This window comes from Vanacampus margaritifer, chromosome 12, assembly GCF_051991255.1.
Source record: "Vanacampus margaritifer isolate UIUO_Vmar chromosome 12, RoL_Vmar_1.0, whole genome shotgun sequence".
NCBI classification, from domain to species: Eukaryota; Metazoa; Chordata; class Actinopteri; order Syngnathiformes; family Syngnathidae; genus Vanacampus; species Vanacampus margaritifer.
The window spans coordinates 13,245,097-13,263,340 of record NC_135443.1 but is presented as its reverse complement, the minus strand read 5'-3'; the positions used below and the strand labels follow the sequence as shown (position 1 = coordinate 13,263,340).

Sequence of the window (18,244 nt, the reverse complement as noted above, 5' to 3'; positions counted from 1 at the left end):
GGAGACACCGTCTTCGCCCTACAACTCCCTTCCAATTTTTATGCACCCCATAGGGGATAGGGGGCGGGAGAGCCATCGGTTGGGGCAGACAAAAAAAAGAAAAGAAAAACAAAAGCTTGTGTTTTATTTCTTTAGAATACTGTAGCGTGTTTTCACTTATTTCTATATTCCATTATATTCATTTTTAGCCACACACTGGCAAAACCAAAAACCAAAAATCATAGTAGCCGAGTGTAACTTCGTTTTTTTGGTGCTGGAACAGATTGAAAGCCTTTCCATTCATTTCAATAGGAAGTATAGCCTCCATTTATGAACATTTCAGGTTACAAACCGGCCCCATGGAACTAATTAAGTTCGATTGAGGTTCCACCACTGTATGTGATTTTCACATGCCAACCCCCCAGAAGGAAACCATAATCACAATGTGGCCCGCCACGAAAATGAGTTTGACATCCCTGATTAAACTAACATGCTTGTTTTTGGAATGTTGAAAAAAGCCAGAGTAACATGGAGAAAATATGCGCAAGCTGGGGGAGAACATGGGAACTTCCACAGGGGAAGGCCAGACCTGGGATTCGAACACTGAACCTGAGAACTGTGAGGCAGATATGATGGCCATTTTTTATCCACAGTGCTTCTTTTTCTGTACTACCGTATTTTATTTTTTTTTTAAATGGTGTTAATATATTGTGAACTATACTACAGGGCCCTAAAAATAATCTGCACTTTTTACATGGATCAACAGTTCTTCTTGGGAATGAGGTGGTTCTTGTGTAACAAACCAAACAAAGTGATGATGCAATGAAAACAACTTCAACAATTGCAGTGGTGGTACGAGAGCTAATCTAACTCCTCAGTTAAAGCCTTTCAGCAGTATTTAGCCGAACATAACTCCTGACTGTTCAGCCATTAGTATTTTTGTATCGATGAGCCAGCTCTTTCAGCCCCCGACCGACGTGCCTCTAAATGTGATCACACAAGCAGCACCAGCAAGCAAACAGATCCTCCGCCCTTTTGTTACGCACCACTCGGCCCACTCGGCTAATCTGTGTGTACACACCAGATATAAACGCACGCACGCAGTCTGGCGTGGCTTAAGCGCAATAAATGTGCCTGGCTGCTATTACGACTTCTACTCCAACGCCGCATCATCAAAAGCCGTAAACAAAACACTTGCGACTCAAGGACGGGAAACTACGGTTCCTGTGTCATCTGTTGCTAGGGAAGCTTAGCCAACAGTGTCTTCTGTAAAAAATAAATAAATAAATAATCACACCTGTGGAACAGTAAATAAATTGTCTTATTGGGACTACTGTAGTACAGTACTCAACATAAATGAGTGAACAGTAATATTTTGATCCAAGTGAGCACGAGAACCATATTTAAACTATTGATGACTTATGAATCATTTCTAAAAATTGATACTGTGTACTATTGACAATTATGGTTGTAAGATTTGAATATTGTCTACTGTATGCCATTTGTTTTGGTTTGCCTCTTGATTGTTTTGCTGTAAGGATGGGCGAGTACTGATATTAGGTATCGGTATCAGGCCAGGTATTGGTACTTGTGGCCATTTTATGATCAGGAATTAGAAGAATAGAAAATTGACATTAAATTCATACAAATTTAAGGAAAAATACTATGTTGTGATTTATCTGTCTTTAAATTGATCTGTCATTGGTTTGGGGGGAAAATTGTATGCATCTAAATTACTGGTGGTATCAGCACTTGGTATTGGTATTTGTGACTACTCAAAAGTTGAGTACTCATACTAGTATTGTTATGAAAAAAAGTGATATCAAACATCCTTAATTGGCTGAATTATATATATATATATTTTAATCCAAATAAAAAGTTACAAAATAACTGAGTATTTCGTAGTACGTTACAGAAAATATTGATTGTAGAGGTGCAACGATTGATCAATTGAAAACCATAAACAGTTTTTTTTTAATATAATTAAAAAAAAACAATTTCTGATTATCAAATAATCAATAACTCTTTTTTGGTAATTGATTAATCATCCAGAGATTTAACTCATTCACTGCCATTAACGGCTATAGACGTCATAAATTCATTTGAACTATTTCTATTAGTTTAACAGTTTTTTCCACTTTTGTTAACTCTGAAAAACTAAAAAAATGTTTTTGTACATTTAGAGCAGATATAAAATTTGTGATTAATCGTGAGATAACTAGCGAAGAAAATTAATTGCCTGACGCCCCTAATTTTTAAAAATATTTTCTTCTTTTTTTTTTTTAAATGAATAAAATAATTCAAATGTCTTTTTTTTAAGTAAAGACTGTTAAAAAATTAGGGGCTTCACTTGTTATCTCACGATTAATCACAAATTTTATATCTGTTCTAATGCAATAAAAACATTCTAGGTTTTCATACTCTCAAAAGTGGGAGAAATGTTAAACTAATAGAAATAGTTCAAATGAATTTTTGACGTCTAAAGCCGTCAACGGCAGTGAATGAGTTAAAATTGTGAAAATCCTCATAAATTAAGCCTCCCACCAGAAAATATTCTCACTTCTTTAATCTTCTATAAAAGCAGACCGATTGGCATTGTGTTGAATCAAAATAACACTTTTACAAACATCTGCTTTTATTTTGGAAAACAATTTTCGGACGTGTAATGGACCAAAGCAGTAACAGACATTTAAAAAAAAAAATGTTATGCAAGATATCTGTTGGGGTCTACTCATTTATGTAAAGTCATTTTTAGCAACATCACCATCGTCAGTCACACATTTTCGTCATTTTATTTCACCAGCACATATGCACATAAATGTAAAAAAAAAAAAAAACATCACTTGTGGGGTAATAGTCTGCAGCCGACCTCACCAGATATCCATTAGTTGCCGAGCAACAGCATTATTAAACAAACAACATGAAATGTATTTCAGTTAACAAATATTTAGCCCTCGTGTCAAAAAAAAAACAAATCATGTAAAGCTCCATGAAAATAAATGTAGATGCTGACCATGTTTGGATGTGCGCGCCATGTCATCTGAGACAATATCTTAAAACTATTCATGTTTTTTTCTAGCTTTGTCAGTAATTTCTTTTCAGGCACTCATTCACTACTATTGACAGCTATATATGTCAAAAATTCATTTGAACTATTTCTATGAATTTATTTATTTTTCCCCACTTTTGTTAACAAGAGTATAAAAACCTAGAAAAAATCTTTTTTTGTACATTTAGAACAGATATAAAATTTGTGATTAATCGTGAGTTAACTAGTGGAGTAATGCGATTTAAAAAATTAATCACCTGACACCCCTAATTTTTAATCATCTTTTCTTTAATAAAAATATTTTAAAATTAAATAATTTTAATTCCCCCACCCCCCCAATTTTTCATTTTTTTTTTTTTTAAAGAACAGATTATTAAAAATTGGGGGCATCAGACGATTACCATTTTTAATCGTAATTAATCGCATGACTTCACTAGTTAACTCACGATTAATCACAAATGTTATATCTGTTCTAATACAATAAAAAAATTCTAGGTTAACAAAAGTGGGAAAAAATTTTAAACTAATAGAAATAGTTCAAATGAGTTTTTGACGTCTATAGCCGTCAATGGCAGTGAATGAGTTAATGCTGGTAAAAAGATTTTAGCGAAAAAAAAGACAAGCCAGTGGTGCTAAAGTGCAGCTGGGACTCTTCCAAGTCAATATTGCATCAATGCCATTAGCAGTGGTGTCAGGATGAGATTATTAAGTAGTGCGTCCTCCTTATAATCGCGGTGATGTCCATTGCCAAAACCCCCAAAGCGGTTTCTATTCCCACGTGAAAAGTGCCGTCTGGAGCGAACGTATCAGAACATAACACACCCGCTCAAAAGCGAGTGGGGTTTCCTGATGTAGGCCTCAGGAGCTTTTTTAGAAAGAAATGGAAATGAGAGCAAGTCTTTGCTATCACGATACAAAGAACGGGGGCGCCTCTTTCTGAAGAATGCGTGTTGGCAGGGAACGTTGCTCATCATTTCCATCTGCATGGCACTCCCGTCACCGTTTGAATGACGGACATGATGTCAAACGAGGAAACGACTTTTACTCACATCGGGTTGGATCGTCGGCCCCGGTTACCCTTTTTGCCGATGACAGGTGTGCCGAAGTGCTCGGGATTGGTGAGAGGGAGTCTGTCAAGTGTCTGCACAGGTGACAAACATTAGGGATAATTAGGCAGACTCGAGCACAGTTGTTACCTACAAGATTTGACTTTGGCATGAACTAAATTAAGTCATTACATCATGGCAGGCTTGGTGAATCAGCATCTACCGTCGTCCAAAATTGATACTGTGAATCGCCGTGAATCGGTTAGAACTTTACCGTTTTTTGTTGGGGGGGGGGGGGGGCTATATACACATAATGTCAAAATCCAGCTCTCTTGTATACATATTTTATGAAGTCATAGGTCAACGGGGAGAGGGGGGGGGGGGTATAAGGCTCTTTGGTTTATGACAGTCCTATGAGCGACTATAGGAGAGATTTAGACAAAATTTGTATTTCAATAAACATTTGCTGAGATGAATAATAAGAGAAATACAAAGAGTCTTAGTTCATTGTGTGCCAATCGTCACCTCAAAACAGCTCATGTTAGGACTGTCCTAAACTGAGGACACATTAAGAGATGAAAAGGGGGACAATAATTTTCAGTATTGAAAGTTAGGGCTGGGCAATAAATCCAATTAATTCGATACATCGTCATTTTAAAAATCGAATTGTTGAAAATTTGCTAAATCGTGAAATCGAGTTTTATCTTCTGGCTCATTAAAAGCTGTTCTTATGTTCTGTTACATCCAAATGGTATTGTAAGTTGTCATTTTGCACAAGTAGCAGAATGCTGGATGGCTGGTTTACAAGAGCTACCAACTACTTCATTGTGGCATTTAAGCACAAACTGAATGCTAAGTTTATGTTAAAACAGATTTAGAATCAGCATACATTATTGTTGTCTGAACATTTTGCACAGGAATATTTTTGGGATAAATGAAACCTTTAAATAAATGTTTGTTGATTTTTTTTTTTTAAGTCATTAAAATCGTTATCGTCGTGAATGACTGCAAAAATCGAGGTTTTATTTTTGGGCCATATCGCCCAGCCCTAATTGAAGTATTTAAAAAATATTGAGTACATAAAAATGATGGCACGCTGCATAACATGGCTTTATTTATGCACACAACTGTGTGTAAGCACAGCAGGATCACATGGCTTACTCAGTACCGTGTTCTTGTTTGACATATTTGCTTTGATATCACTGAGCTGAACATCAACAGCAGTTTAGGGATGGGTTTAAACATTACATTTGTGCTGTGTATTTAAGTACTGGGAAGGAAGAAAGTAAGTAAAGGGATGCAGCAATTGAGAAGAAAAAACAATAAATGTACAATACATAAAAGTCCTAAGAGGGTTGATGTTACTTGCCTCACTCTCCGCAAAGTGACGGGCACCCTTAAGGCAAAGGGAGGAACGCCTTAAGGTTTTTTCGTCGCCATCATCAAACACTGTAGGGGTGACAATGGAAAAAAACAGGAATCACGCACCATCAATACATGACAGGTATGTTCAATAGCAACTGTCTGCATCAGTGACATATGCAACTCTTCTCCCATAGTATCAATCAAACAATCTAAGCATTAGGGGTTTGTTATCTTTGAATGTCTCACGATTCGATTCAGAATCAATTTTCGATTAAGAACGATTTTTGATTCAAAATGATTTGATTGACAATGATTTTTGAAATTGCAATAATCAATTCATTGATTCATATCGGGATTAATCGGTATCGAATCGTGACCTATGAATTGTGATACGGATCGAATCGCCAGGTACTAGGCAGTAGGGGGGAATCTTCTAATGTCTCACGATTGGATTCGATTCCGATTTGTGGGTGTGCGATTCGATTCAAAATTGATTTTCGATTAAGAATGATTTTTGATTCAAAATGATTTGATTGACAATGATTTTTGCTTCAATTTATAGATGTTCAAGGAATCGTAATGATCTACTCCAGTCCGACTCGCTAATTAGCGCGCTACTCGCAACACTTTTATCATTTAAAAGAACGGCTCCACACTGCAAAAAAACTACTTTTATTGGAATAACTTGATCGTGACTTTTTCCTTCTACTCTCTAATGTGGCTACAACTTAACAGTGTATTAGACCGCGTGGAACCACACTGCCCCTCAGTGGCCTAACCGGGTACAACATGAACAGCGCTCCAAATAAAGGCACACACAGACAAAGGCAATAAAGTATAAAATAATTTAAATAAAATCGATTTTGGGACATTTAAAATCCATTCTGAATCGTATTAAATGTGAATCGCAATTCTTATGAAAATCAATTTTTGGGCACACCCCTAGTAAAAAGTCAGTATACATAGTTGTTTTTACTTTTGTTCCTTTTTAAAATTATATTTCATTGCAGTGATGTAGCATTGTGTATATAATATGCATTTTTTATTCATCGGGTATTTGATTTATTTCACTTTTTTTTTTTTTGCTTCACAAACATATTGCATCACACTATGATGTGAGAGATCTATTGTGAACACACTTAAAGTGAACAAATATGGTTCCTTGTAGTATGGGACACATTATTAATACTGCAAAATATTGAATTGTACTACAGCATTACGTAGGGACGGGGGAGCACCAGGTATCATTTCGGACCGACACACGGATGTATTTCAAGGTATCGATACTCGTAATTGCGGCCATTTTATTATCAAGGAACAAGAAAATAAAAGGATAGAAAATTGCCATTAATTTAATGCAATTTGAAAGAAAATGCTATATTGGGATATATAGTCTTTCTTTCAAATGTACTGTCATTGTTTTGTGGGGGAAATTTTATGTATCAAAAGTAATAGTGGTGTCGGTACTTGGTATCGGTGACTACTCAACATTTCCATATTTGCACTGGTCTCGGTCTGAACAAAAATGAATGGAAAATACTAACTTTTTTTAGGTCTATATGAACCGCATGCTCCACTTTGAATATATTTCATGGTAATGACTCACCAACTGTGTAAATACTCGCGTCGGTCAGCTTATTGATTGCGGCCTCCTGGTAAACTCCATCCTGATTCTTCACTTCTACAATCGCACCCACCTGGAGGAAAAAAAAAACAAAAAACACTGAACTGAAAAAAACTTTTTGTGTTTTAATGGGAAATGTCATCATGTGTTTGAAAGTAACGGGAAGCTATTAAAAAGTGCTACAATTATTATAATTGACTGAAATTAAATCAAGCCAGGCTCTGCTCCGGAAATTTGAATAGTGAATAATGCCATGTCATTTGAATCCAAATAAAAGCTACAAATGAGAAAGCGATGCATGATGTTTTGAGACTGCCAACTTCTTCATCTCACCTTTAGAGGTCCTTTGATGCTTTCATCGTGGACCTCGGCAGTGGATAAATCTGATTTAAAGGTCACCTGAGGAGGAGGAGGAGGAAAAGAGGACAGTCAGCGAAATGAATGGAGATTCAATTCTGAATAGTCAAATCGGAACATTCTTTCATTGTCAAAATTCCCGTCATGTTACTTGGATACAACAACAGCGGAGTTATATTTAAGAAGAGAGCGTCATTTTACAGACCGTGCGAGTGTGAGAATTTTGTGCTATCGCTGACCCCCCCTGTGGACAATTTGTACGTCACGGACACATCTGCCAGGCGCCAACTGTTGCAGATTTTAGCACTGAATGTCAGCGCCCCCGCCCCCCCCCCCCGCCCACACACACACACACACAAATACACAACAGTCATTGCATCTGCAGCCTCTGCTAAGTAAGCCACAGTAGATCATAATCTGATCATGCATGCATCTGGTAACACTGAGACCAAAAGGTGCAAAACCAGCACACTGTGAAAATGGAAAAGCTGCCAGCAGCAAAAAAAAATAAAAAATCTGTTGGACAGACTCATACAAACTGACTAGAAATAATGATACAGTTGATACTCATCTGAATCATTACTAATTATATATAATAAATATAGTTCAAGCGCAACACAAATTCATAAGATCTAATTATTGATATGACCTGAATGAAACTTCTAAAACTCTTTGGACCAACTACTCAAATAATTTTTTTCTTGACCACAATAAATAATACTGTATGTAGTTTTCCTGAACTAATTATTTTTCCTATAATTTATGCCAATGTTCAATTCTACTGTGGTGCAACAATCAACCAAATATTGAGTCATAGATAGGTAATTGTCTGCCACTAGATGTCTTTAGTGTTTCATGTTTGACATTGGTGACAGGAATAGTACATTGTCTTTTCAAATTAGGGGTGTGAATTGCCTCGTAGATTCTCATAAGAATCGCGATTCTCGTTTAGTACGATTCAGAATCGATTTTAAATGTCCCAAAATAGATTTAAATTATTTTATACTGTCTTCCCTTTGCTTATGTGTGCCTTTATTGGGAGCGCTGTTCATGTTGTAATCGATTTGGCCACTTAGGGGCAGTGTGGTTCCACGCGGTCTGATACACTGTTAAGTTGTAGCCACGTTAGAGAGCAGAAGGAAAGAGTCACGAAGTTATTCCAATAAAAGTTGTTTTTTTTTGCAGTGTGGAGCCGTTCTTTTGAGTGACAAAGGTGCCGTGCCGCGAGTAGCGCACTAATTAGCATCAGCAAGTCAGATTGGAGTAAAACATTACGATGACATAGGTCACGATTCGATACCGATTAATCCCGATATGAATCAATAAATTGATTATTGCAATTTTTTTTTTACTTTTTTACTAATGTACACAGTAAGATTTGTATGAAAATGTAATTATTTATCTGAAACTTCATGCTTATTACTGTGAGCCACTGTATTTAGCAAACAATCCGTTTCATGTTTGAACAGCATTGAAATAAAATATTAAGGCTTAATGTTCCATTAATTTAACATTCTTCCATGCTTAACGTGTGAATCCTAACCCTAAGACATTTTGTTGAATATTTCCATAAAAAAATGATGTTTAAACATCGATTTGGCCGCATATTGAATCGATTCGAGAATTGCGCGCTGTAAGATAGCGATATATTACCGAATCGATTATTTTTTTTTAACACCCCTATTTCAAATTCAGCGCAATTGGTATATAGAACATGTAGCAAATTGGACTAGACTTCAGACCATTTTGTTCATTGTAAATTACAAGTCACCAGTCCCCACGAATACATATATTTTACTTTTATCACTTCTATTGCTTAATTGTGTTATAGTGACTGCACAATGTTGTCTGTAAAATAAGGCCTTAACAGCAACGTTTTTAAAACAATAGTATTAAATCTTTTAATGCCTCTGGACATCGTATTTAATGCTTTTTAACTCTCTTACTGCCAAACGTGCTCCAAGAAACAACCCTGACAAGTGCCAGCTGATTTCGAGCATTTTAACTCATCTTTCAAGGCAAACAGAATATTGTGTACTTGGACTACACAAACATGCTGGGTACCAAATGAAATATCACGTTCCATTCTTTCATTAGAAAAAGTATGTTCCTACCTTGTTCCGTTCTCTAGTAATCACCATTTGAAAATAGGTCATTTGAGTGACATTGAGCGAAAATTGAAAAGATAAGGAGAAAATAAGCTTTTTGTGAAAAGATACATTTTCTGCACAACAGTGACTTTGACACTAATATTTTTTGTTTGGTGAGTAATGTGACAAAGGCTTTGATCATTCACGTCATCCTTGAAAACGTTCTATTACATCATATTAGTTGTGTTTCACTGCAATTGCATAAACCGGCAGAAGATTGAAAAGAAATACAATGCTGCCATCTGCTGGTGTTTGTGATTTCACAAATCCATTGAGTAGGCAGCGCTGCGCAACAACTTCCACTGCCCATTGAATGGGGGGGGGGGGGGGCGCAGTAAATGTCAAATAACGTATTTGGCGGCATTCATTTGGATTTTAGTAAACATCATTAAACGTTTTTTTGGTAAAAGTTAGCTCTTTGACTGCCAGACGTTTTCAGAAAAGGGATGCCGTGGGTGCCAGCCAATTTAAGCATTTTTGACTGATCTTTCAGGGTCCACAGAAAATTATGTGTTTGGACTATGGAAACACACATACTACCAAATGAAAGATTGGACTCTTTCATCAGAAAAAAAAGTTTCTACCTTATTCCGTTTTTCAGTAATCAACAATAGAAAATGGTTAGTTTCACCTCTGTTTTGAAAAAAACGTCTTTTAACGTCTATGGCACTCCTCCATAGGATTTTACTAAACGTTATTTAACGTTTTTGGCAGTCAAAGAGTTAATGCCATCCTAAGGTTTTAATTTGACCAAAATCCATTTCATTACTTTTTTAATGACCAGTGGAAACCCAGTTTTGGCCTATATTTACATTGTCAAAGAAACCCCATAAATAGCTATTGATGTTTGTTTTTCTGTCACAACAAATTTCATCAAGCTCAGTAATGTGCTGAAAACATTTCATACTGTAATACTAATAATAACGCAGAGCCGAGTTACAAAAAGGAAACCGGCAATGTAATACCAATACAGTCGGGCAGATAAAAGAACAACTGAAAAAATGCAATGCTTACCTAAGATATACCGACCCATGAAAATGTACCCACACAATTGCTTTGGAATCTCTTAACAGTTGTAAGTGTAACGTGTCCCAAAAAGCCTGCAGGTAGCAAATTCACAATATTCCTGGCCCATTTCAAGTGTAACCTCGGGGAAAAAAAAAAGTCTGTCTGGGAGGGAAGGATCAAGACAATAAATTAAAGTAACAGATGATGTTGAAGCGCAGTCATGTAATAAGAAGCAAGAAAAGAAGGAATGAAAAGCTTCCAGCGGCTGCGTTTCATCAGATATGGAGAGAACCACATTCCTTCACCTGCAATATGGGAAGTCTCTTTAGCACCTGCAAGGGCACGAGGTCTCCCCTTCTCTACAGACAGAATATCAATAACACCCGACTCGTCTCACAAGCCGGTATTACTTCCTAGTGAGACCTTTGCCTTTTCCGGAACTCTAGCCAAGTCAGACACTGCTAATTAACAAATATGCTAGTTTGTTTGATATTTAAATCAAGGTTCTTTTTTTTTTTTTATATGTATGGACAAAACTTATGGGTCGTCGTTTTGCTCTTCGAAACCAACATCCGGAAATGTTTGCTCGTGAATGGAAAAATGAATGGAAATGTTTAGACCATGGCCCATTATATCAAACTGTTAAGCAATCACTCTGGGCAGTGTATGAGCACCTTTGTCATGAATTCGCCGTTGACCGAAAATGGACGCATTTAAAACTTTACAAAAGGGGGTGGGTGGGGGGTGGGGTATTCTGACATTGGCCAGTGTAAGAAAATTTAACTCTTTGACTGCCAGACGTTTTCAGAAAAGGGACGCCAGATTGATCTTTCAAGGTCCACAGAAAATTATGTGTTTGGACTATGGAAACACGCATACTACCAAATGACTCTCATCTTTCATCAGAAAAAAAAGTTTGTTTCTACCTTATTCCGTTTTTCAGTAATCAACAATAGAAAATGGTTAGTTTCACCTCTGTTTTGAAACAAACGTCTTTTAACGTCTTTGGCACTCCTCCCTAGGATTTTACTAAACGTTATTTAACGTTTTTGGCAGTCAAAGAGTTAAAAGTCATTTTAAACTTAAAAGGAACTCTTTCCATAGGTTGACGCGGCTGATTTAGCTCGTCGCCCACATGCCGTCTTGGTACGCTCTGATTTTCTTTTTTAAAAAAGGTTGGTAAAGTGTTTTGGTCAACATATGGTGTAGATAAAGTGCTATATGGGGCACAGTAGTTACCAATATGATCTAATTTGATTTTCCATATGTTGGGTAATGACATGTTTGTCTGTAAATGTATAATTATAGTAACCTAGGTTACTAAATAGTAGATTTGTATTCTATAATAATCTTTGTATAAGTATTCTCATTTAGTACGATTCAGAATGGATTTTAAATGTCCCAAAATCGATTTTATTTAAATTATTTTATACTTTATTGCCTTTGTCTGTGTGTGACTTTATTTGGAGCGCTGTTCATGTTGTTTGGCCATTTTGATCACGCGGTCTAATACACTGTTAAGTTGTAGCCACATTAGAGAGTAGAAGGAAAAAGTCACGATCAAGTTATTCCAATAAAAGTAGTTTTTTTTTGCAGCGTGGAGACGTTCTTTTGAGTGATAAAAGTGCCGCGGGTAGCGCGCTAATTAGCATTAGCGAGTCAGACTGGAGTAGATCATTACGATTCCTTGCACATCTATAAATTGAAGCAAAAATCATTGGCAAGCAAATCATTTTGAATCAAAAATCGTTCGAAAATCGATTCTGAATTGAATTGCAGGCCCAAAAATCGGAATTGAATCAAATCGTGAGACAATTAAAGATTCCCACCCCTACTAAATAGGTCACATTAGCGGAAAAGATTTTCAAATAAAATAATGTATCTTGATCTCGTCTTCTTTTGTCTGTTTTAAATCACGAAAAGACTTATCACAAAGGCTTTTTAATATTGAGTCTGTATGGCAGCTCTGAACAAAAGTGCAAGTGGGATCAGCTGTGGGAACATTGAATGCTGAGTGAACTGCTTCATGTGTGCACATTCGACTGCATGCGTGTTTCCTCTCGACTTCTCGTCATTAACTGCAAACAATCCGTGATATGGACTTACTAATGTTAATTGATGATAATAGAGTTTTTAATACTGGAATGTGTGAAAGTCACACTTAGCTAGCTATGCCCGAATGGTTTAATGGAATCAGTGTGAATTTTTGAACGCACCCCATGTTGATGGCTGCAAAAAATTCCGGTTGAACGAAACTTACACTTCTAGGTACAGAAATGTTTTTGTTTTGGCTTACCTTAGCTAGAATCCCGCGTTGCATTGTGGCCAAAGGTAGAATCTTGATCAGTTATTGCGCCTTTTGCTTCTGTAAATCTTTATTGTGGCGTAAGGAAGCCGCATGCTAAACTAGCTACCGGTTTATGTCACATATTCGTTGCCATGACTACTATTCTTCTATTCCTTCTTCTACTTTGTTTGGGTGGTTGGCAATGGCTTGGTGCATTACTGCCACTCCCTTTAGCATGCTATAAATAAGGTGGCCAGTGGCCACCGGCGGTATTGCATGACTACTAGTATTGCTTCCTCCATTTCTTCTTCTACTGTCCTGGCAAATACTTTTGGTGCATTGCTGCTAAGGGAAAGATGGTGGCAGTAATGCACAGAAAGTCGGATTTTGGATGCCAGTTCAAGCTCTACTTTTAATATATACAAGAGACAAACTGAAAAAAAAATGGAGACTTGTAGTCCAAGTTAACTCATTTACTGCAATTGACGGCTATTGATGTCAAAAATTCATTTTAACTATTGCAATAACATGTTTTCCACTTTTGCTAAAAAGAGTATAACAACCTAGAAAAAATGTTTAATGTACATTTATAACAAATATAACATTGGTAATTAATCGTGAGTTAACTATTGAAGTCATGCGATTAATTACAATTAAAAAATTGAATCGCCTGACGTGATAAAAAAAAAAGATTACTAAAAATTAGGGCCGTCAGGCGATTAAAAATTTTAATCGTAATTAATGGCATGAAATCACTAGTTAACTCACCATTAATCACAAATTTTATATCTGTTATAAATGTACAATAAAAAAATCTAGGTTTTCATACTCTTGTTAACAAAAGTGAAAAAAAATGTTTAGTAGAAATAGTTCAAATGAATTTTTGACGTCTATAGTTGTCAATGGCAGTGAATGAGTTAATATAAGGTATATCATTTCACTGCATTAATATTCCATGACATGCCCACTGAAAATGGCTCAAACCGTAACGTAAAAAATGTGGCCCCTAGGTTCTGCAGTGCCTTAAAGTCAGACCTTGCTCATCATGTGCGACTGTGTAGTGTACTTGTCATTTCACAGTAGGTAACATCAGTATGGGGATAATTGACTTTTTACAAGTCTTCAAGTGCAGCGCAGCACCATAAAAATGAATGTCACACAAATCTATCATTCAAATCACTTAAAGGACCTTGTGCCAGCTGTTGCAACCATCAGCTTGTCACACAAGCAGATAGAGATTAATGAGTAAAGTTGGAACTCATTAGAATAAAACATTCAGATCCATACTTACATGTTAATGAAACATGTTGACTTTATATACACAACACTGCATTCAGCCAAGCCCTCACATATACTGTAAACTGTTACTGCCTCAATCGGTTCATTTGACAAGACAGTGTTGTTTGTGACCACAAGAATCGGGGTGTCTTAAGGACAGGCATTCTGAACAAATGTCTTTGATCGAATGAATGAACATCCAAATTTAAGCTTAGGCAACATTTTGTATTTTCAGTCCGATCTGCATCATAAAGGGATCATCATTGATTTCACCCAGTTTGTGTGTCTTTGTGTGTATGAATACAGAATTGGATGATTACTATCACAATGTAATATCGACAGCAATCTACTCTGGGTTAGGGCCCGACCGATTAATTGGCTGGCCGATTAAGGCCCGTCAAACACTGATCAAATATTCTGCCCCACACACACACAAAAAATCCAACTTTTTTTTTTTTAACAAGCCTCAAAAAGGCTCATAAACATTCATTATGTTTTCCACAAAAACAGAGGGGAACTGGGATACAATCCCTTAAGAGAACTGGGAAAATCGAAAATATAAAAAAAATTAAAAAACAGAAAAAAGTTCATTATTTATTTATTTAATTAATCAGCCAAATAATCAGCAATCAGTTTGTTTGTTTTCTGGCAAAAATCACTATCAGCATCGGCCTAAAAAAAAAACATATTGGTTGGGCCCTAGTCTGGATTACTGTAGTTGTAGTCCTGCCCAGTAGTATAATCCATTATGCCTCCATTGTTAGACTGACACGTGAGCAGCCCCTCCTCAATTATATTAACCAGATGCTCAGCCCTACTGGGGGAGTGATACAGTACAGTGCACATCTTGCAAAGCCTTCATCAGCAAAGCATGAACTCAACCCAATGGGGGAACAACATTGGAGCTGTCACACTATGAGGAAGGTGCGGGTAAAATGGATGCCTGAGGCCTTAATGGGTACCTGGTGGCCTAGACGAGACCATGCATCTGTCTGAGCTGGGCCCCGGGACTTTGCTCCAACTAGATGAACACCACGAGCAGCCCCAGGTGGTGCTTCACCACATTCAGCATAATAGCTTTAATCACTCTTCGTTAGTCCAATATGAAAACCTCACCATAATCGTCAAAAACTAACAAGGTTATCCAGCAGTGTTTTGACCATTGAATCATCATTAACTCATTCACTGCCATCGACGGTTATAAACGTAAAAAAAAAAGCATTTGTACTATTTCTATTAGTTTAACATCCCCCCCCCCTTCTGTTTACAAGAGTATGAAAACCATGATTTTTTAAATTGTACATTTAGAACAGATATAACATTTGTGATTAATCGTGAGTTATCTAGTGAAGTCAAGCGATTAATTAATATTAAAAAATGTAATCGCCTGACGCGGTTTAACAAAACATTTTTTAAATTAATTAATTAATTAATTTTGGATTACAATTTGTAATCATAATTAATCGTATGACTTCAGTAGTTAACTCACTGTTAATCACAAATATTATATCTTTTCTAAATGTACAATCAAAAATTCTAGGATTTCATACACTAGTTGACAAAAGTGGGGAAAAAATGTTAAACTAATAGAAATAGTTCAAATGAATTTTTGACGTCTATAGCCGTCATTGGCAGTGAATGCGTTTATGTGCAGCAAGAAAAGTATAACTTCTTATCAGAAGCACGTTGAAAGGTGGCTTACCTTAGCCTTGACCAGACGTTTGGCTGTCTTAATTTTGGCCTCGCAAAAAGCCCCTCGGTACTTGGCACTCACATCGGTCCCTACTGTCAAGTAAGGGGGCTCCTCCAGAGTCTGGCAAAAAACACAGGGGAGGGGGGTAAAGGTAAATAAACACTTTTTTTTAATATTCAGTTTATTATTAACATACAGGTGTATTCTTAAAGTGCATGCGCACATGCTTTGCTTAGCCAAGGGCAGCAACACAAAACCCGTCGCAGCTCGGTGAATCATCCGCGGAAAATGCATACCATCTGTTGTGGGTATTTGAATAGAAGCCACTGAAGGAGCAAGTAAAAAGGCCACTACATTGCTGCTTTGATAATACAAAGAGAGCAGATCATCGTAAAGCAACTCACTAGCACTCAGTCATCACTACATGATTATTTCCTACATTGAAAGGTCGATGCAGAGAAAACACTATGAGTGGGTGAAGGAAGATGATGCTTGTGGCCGCCACTGTTTGGCGAGAGAGGGGGTGTGGGTGGCTGAATACTGATAGAGGGGCATGGACTTCTTCCACTCATTCTGAGAGCTTTTAATACAAACAAGGCCATACAAATGAATGTGCATTTGTGCATTCGCTGTTGTATTATTGTACATAAGTAGTTGTGCCGTCTACAGAGAATTTTCATTGGAGCGTCTGCCCATTACTACTGCTGCCTGCCTTATCTGCTACACGCAGTAAGTCTTGATATAGTTTGAGTTTATTGTAACCTGGGGAGCTCTGCAGCTGCAGGTCTTTTTCACCTAACTAAACAATAATTGAAAAGGCCTGGATAATAAGGAAACTGTAGTATCGAGTTGAAGCGGTTTCACATGAACACATATTTTGGCCATTTGCGGCGTCGTTTTTCATGCAGCACACGCTCGTCGATGAGCTCAACTGAACTGAGAAAGGAACCAATGATTCCATTCAGTACATTCGTGAATGACAACACTGCCCGAGCCCAGTTACAGCTCCGCTCCCCCAAGAATGAAAACACAAAATGCTTGGTGACACATTTGAATTAGGTGTGCCTTCTAAGATTTTCAGTTCACATCAGCACCTCTGAATATAAGCCAAAGTTGCTGCAAACTAGGGCTGTAGCTATCAAATATTTTGATATTCGGATATTCTACTGAAAATTTGATTGAATGAACAGGTATTCAGATAAAAATAAAAAATATATATTTTTGCTTGGTTATTAAAGAACAATTATAAATACAGAAGACAAAAAAAACACATTAATTTGCACTTAATAATGAACGACCAGCTGGTTTAGTTAGTTTAGCTAGCTATCTAGCTAGATTAGCTATCTATCTAGATTTGCTAAAATAGCTAGCTAAATTAGCTTAAATAGCTAGCTAGCTAGCTAGATAGATTAGCTAGATAGATAGCTAGATACAAACAGTGTGACGGACGGCACCCCAAACACTGACAAGACAAGTCAAGTCAGCCGTAACAAGCTACCAGGAGCAACCTCAAAATAAAAGTCTTTCAAGGCATTGATCTCCATATATTTGGTAAGGTAAGGTTTATTTTGAAGTTGGCCTTCTTACTACGTTGGCGGCGTGTTACTGTCAAGCATAGCATGAACAACTGTTCCTGTGGTTGGGCTTGTCTACGAATTCCCGACAGTCAGGACTGGACTGGTATATATTTAAAATAATAATAATATTTTAAAAAAACGTCCCTGGCATTTTGACTTCGGCCCGCCATTCCATCCTGGCCCAGCCCAACTCCTGATCATTCCTGCCCAACACATCGTTCTGCTACTGATGTTGATTGACGTTGGTTCCATTTGCAGTCTACATATAATCAAAATGGGTTAATGGACTGGTCACTCAAAATCGTGGCCAGTCTCTTGGGGTAAAATGGAGGAAAATAATAACTAGAAAAATTCCCGCGGTAATTTTGAATGGGACTGCTGACTCTTGTAAATGAGCTGAACAGTTTAAAATTTAAACAACTGGAATCGGTGAAGAAATGTGGAAGTTAACCATAATCAACATCAACTAAAAGTATCTCACTGTCCCTGAAAATGTATTTTAAAAAATGTAAATGAGCTGAACAGTTTAAAATTGAAATGACTGGAATCGGTCAAGAAATGTGGAAGTTAACCATAATCTAAAAATATGTCACTGTCACTTTAAGAACGCACACCCATTTTAAATAATAATTAAAAAGCATATCTGCTTGGGACAAAAGGATGAGGATGAAGAGGGTCAGCACTGTCCTGGGTTGCCCCCTTGGACTCAACTGACACAGTAGGGGACAGGAGGATGATGGCTAAGCGGTCAACCATGCTAGACAACCCGTTACACCCCCTTCAAGACACTCTGCACTCTCAAGACTTTTACACCTGCCCTGTGCGAAGGAG

At 37.1% G+C, this 18,244-nt stretch overlaps 1 protein-coding gene across 2 annotated transcripts in view; it reads right to left on the bottom strand.

Moving 5' to 3' along the window:
- Positions 1-18,244, bottom strand: part of arid4b (AT-rich interaction domain 4B) — a 54,772-nt gene that overhangs the window by 19,322 nt on the left and 17,206 nt on the right. For both annotated transcript variants that reach the window (XM_077581697.1, XM_077581698.1), the window contains exons 3-7: positions 15,846-15,956; positions 7,397-7,462; positions 7,046-7,136; positions 5,444-5,523; positions 4,078-4,169 (exon numbers count right to left, since the gene is read on the bottom strand). In XM_077581697.1, coding sequence (XP_077437823.1) covers positions 4,078-4,169; positions 5,444-5,523; positions 7,046-7,136; positions 7,397-7,462; positions 15,846-15,956 — 440 coding nt within the window. The remainder of the gene's footprint in view (positions 1-4,077; positions 4,170-5,443; positions 5,524-7,045; positions 7,137-7,396; positions 7,463-15,845; positions 15,957-18,244) is intronic.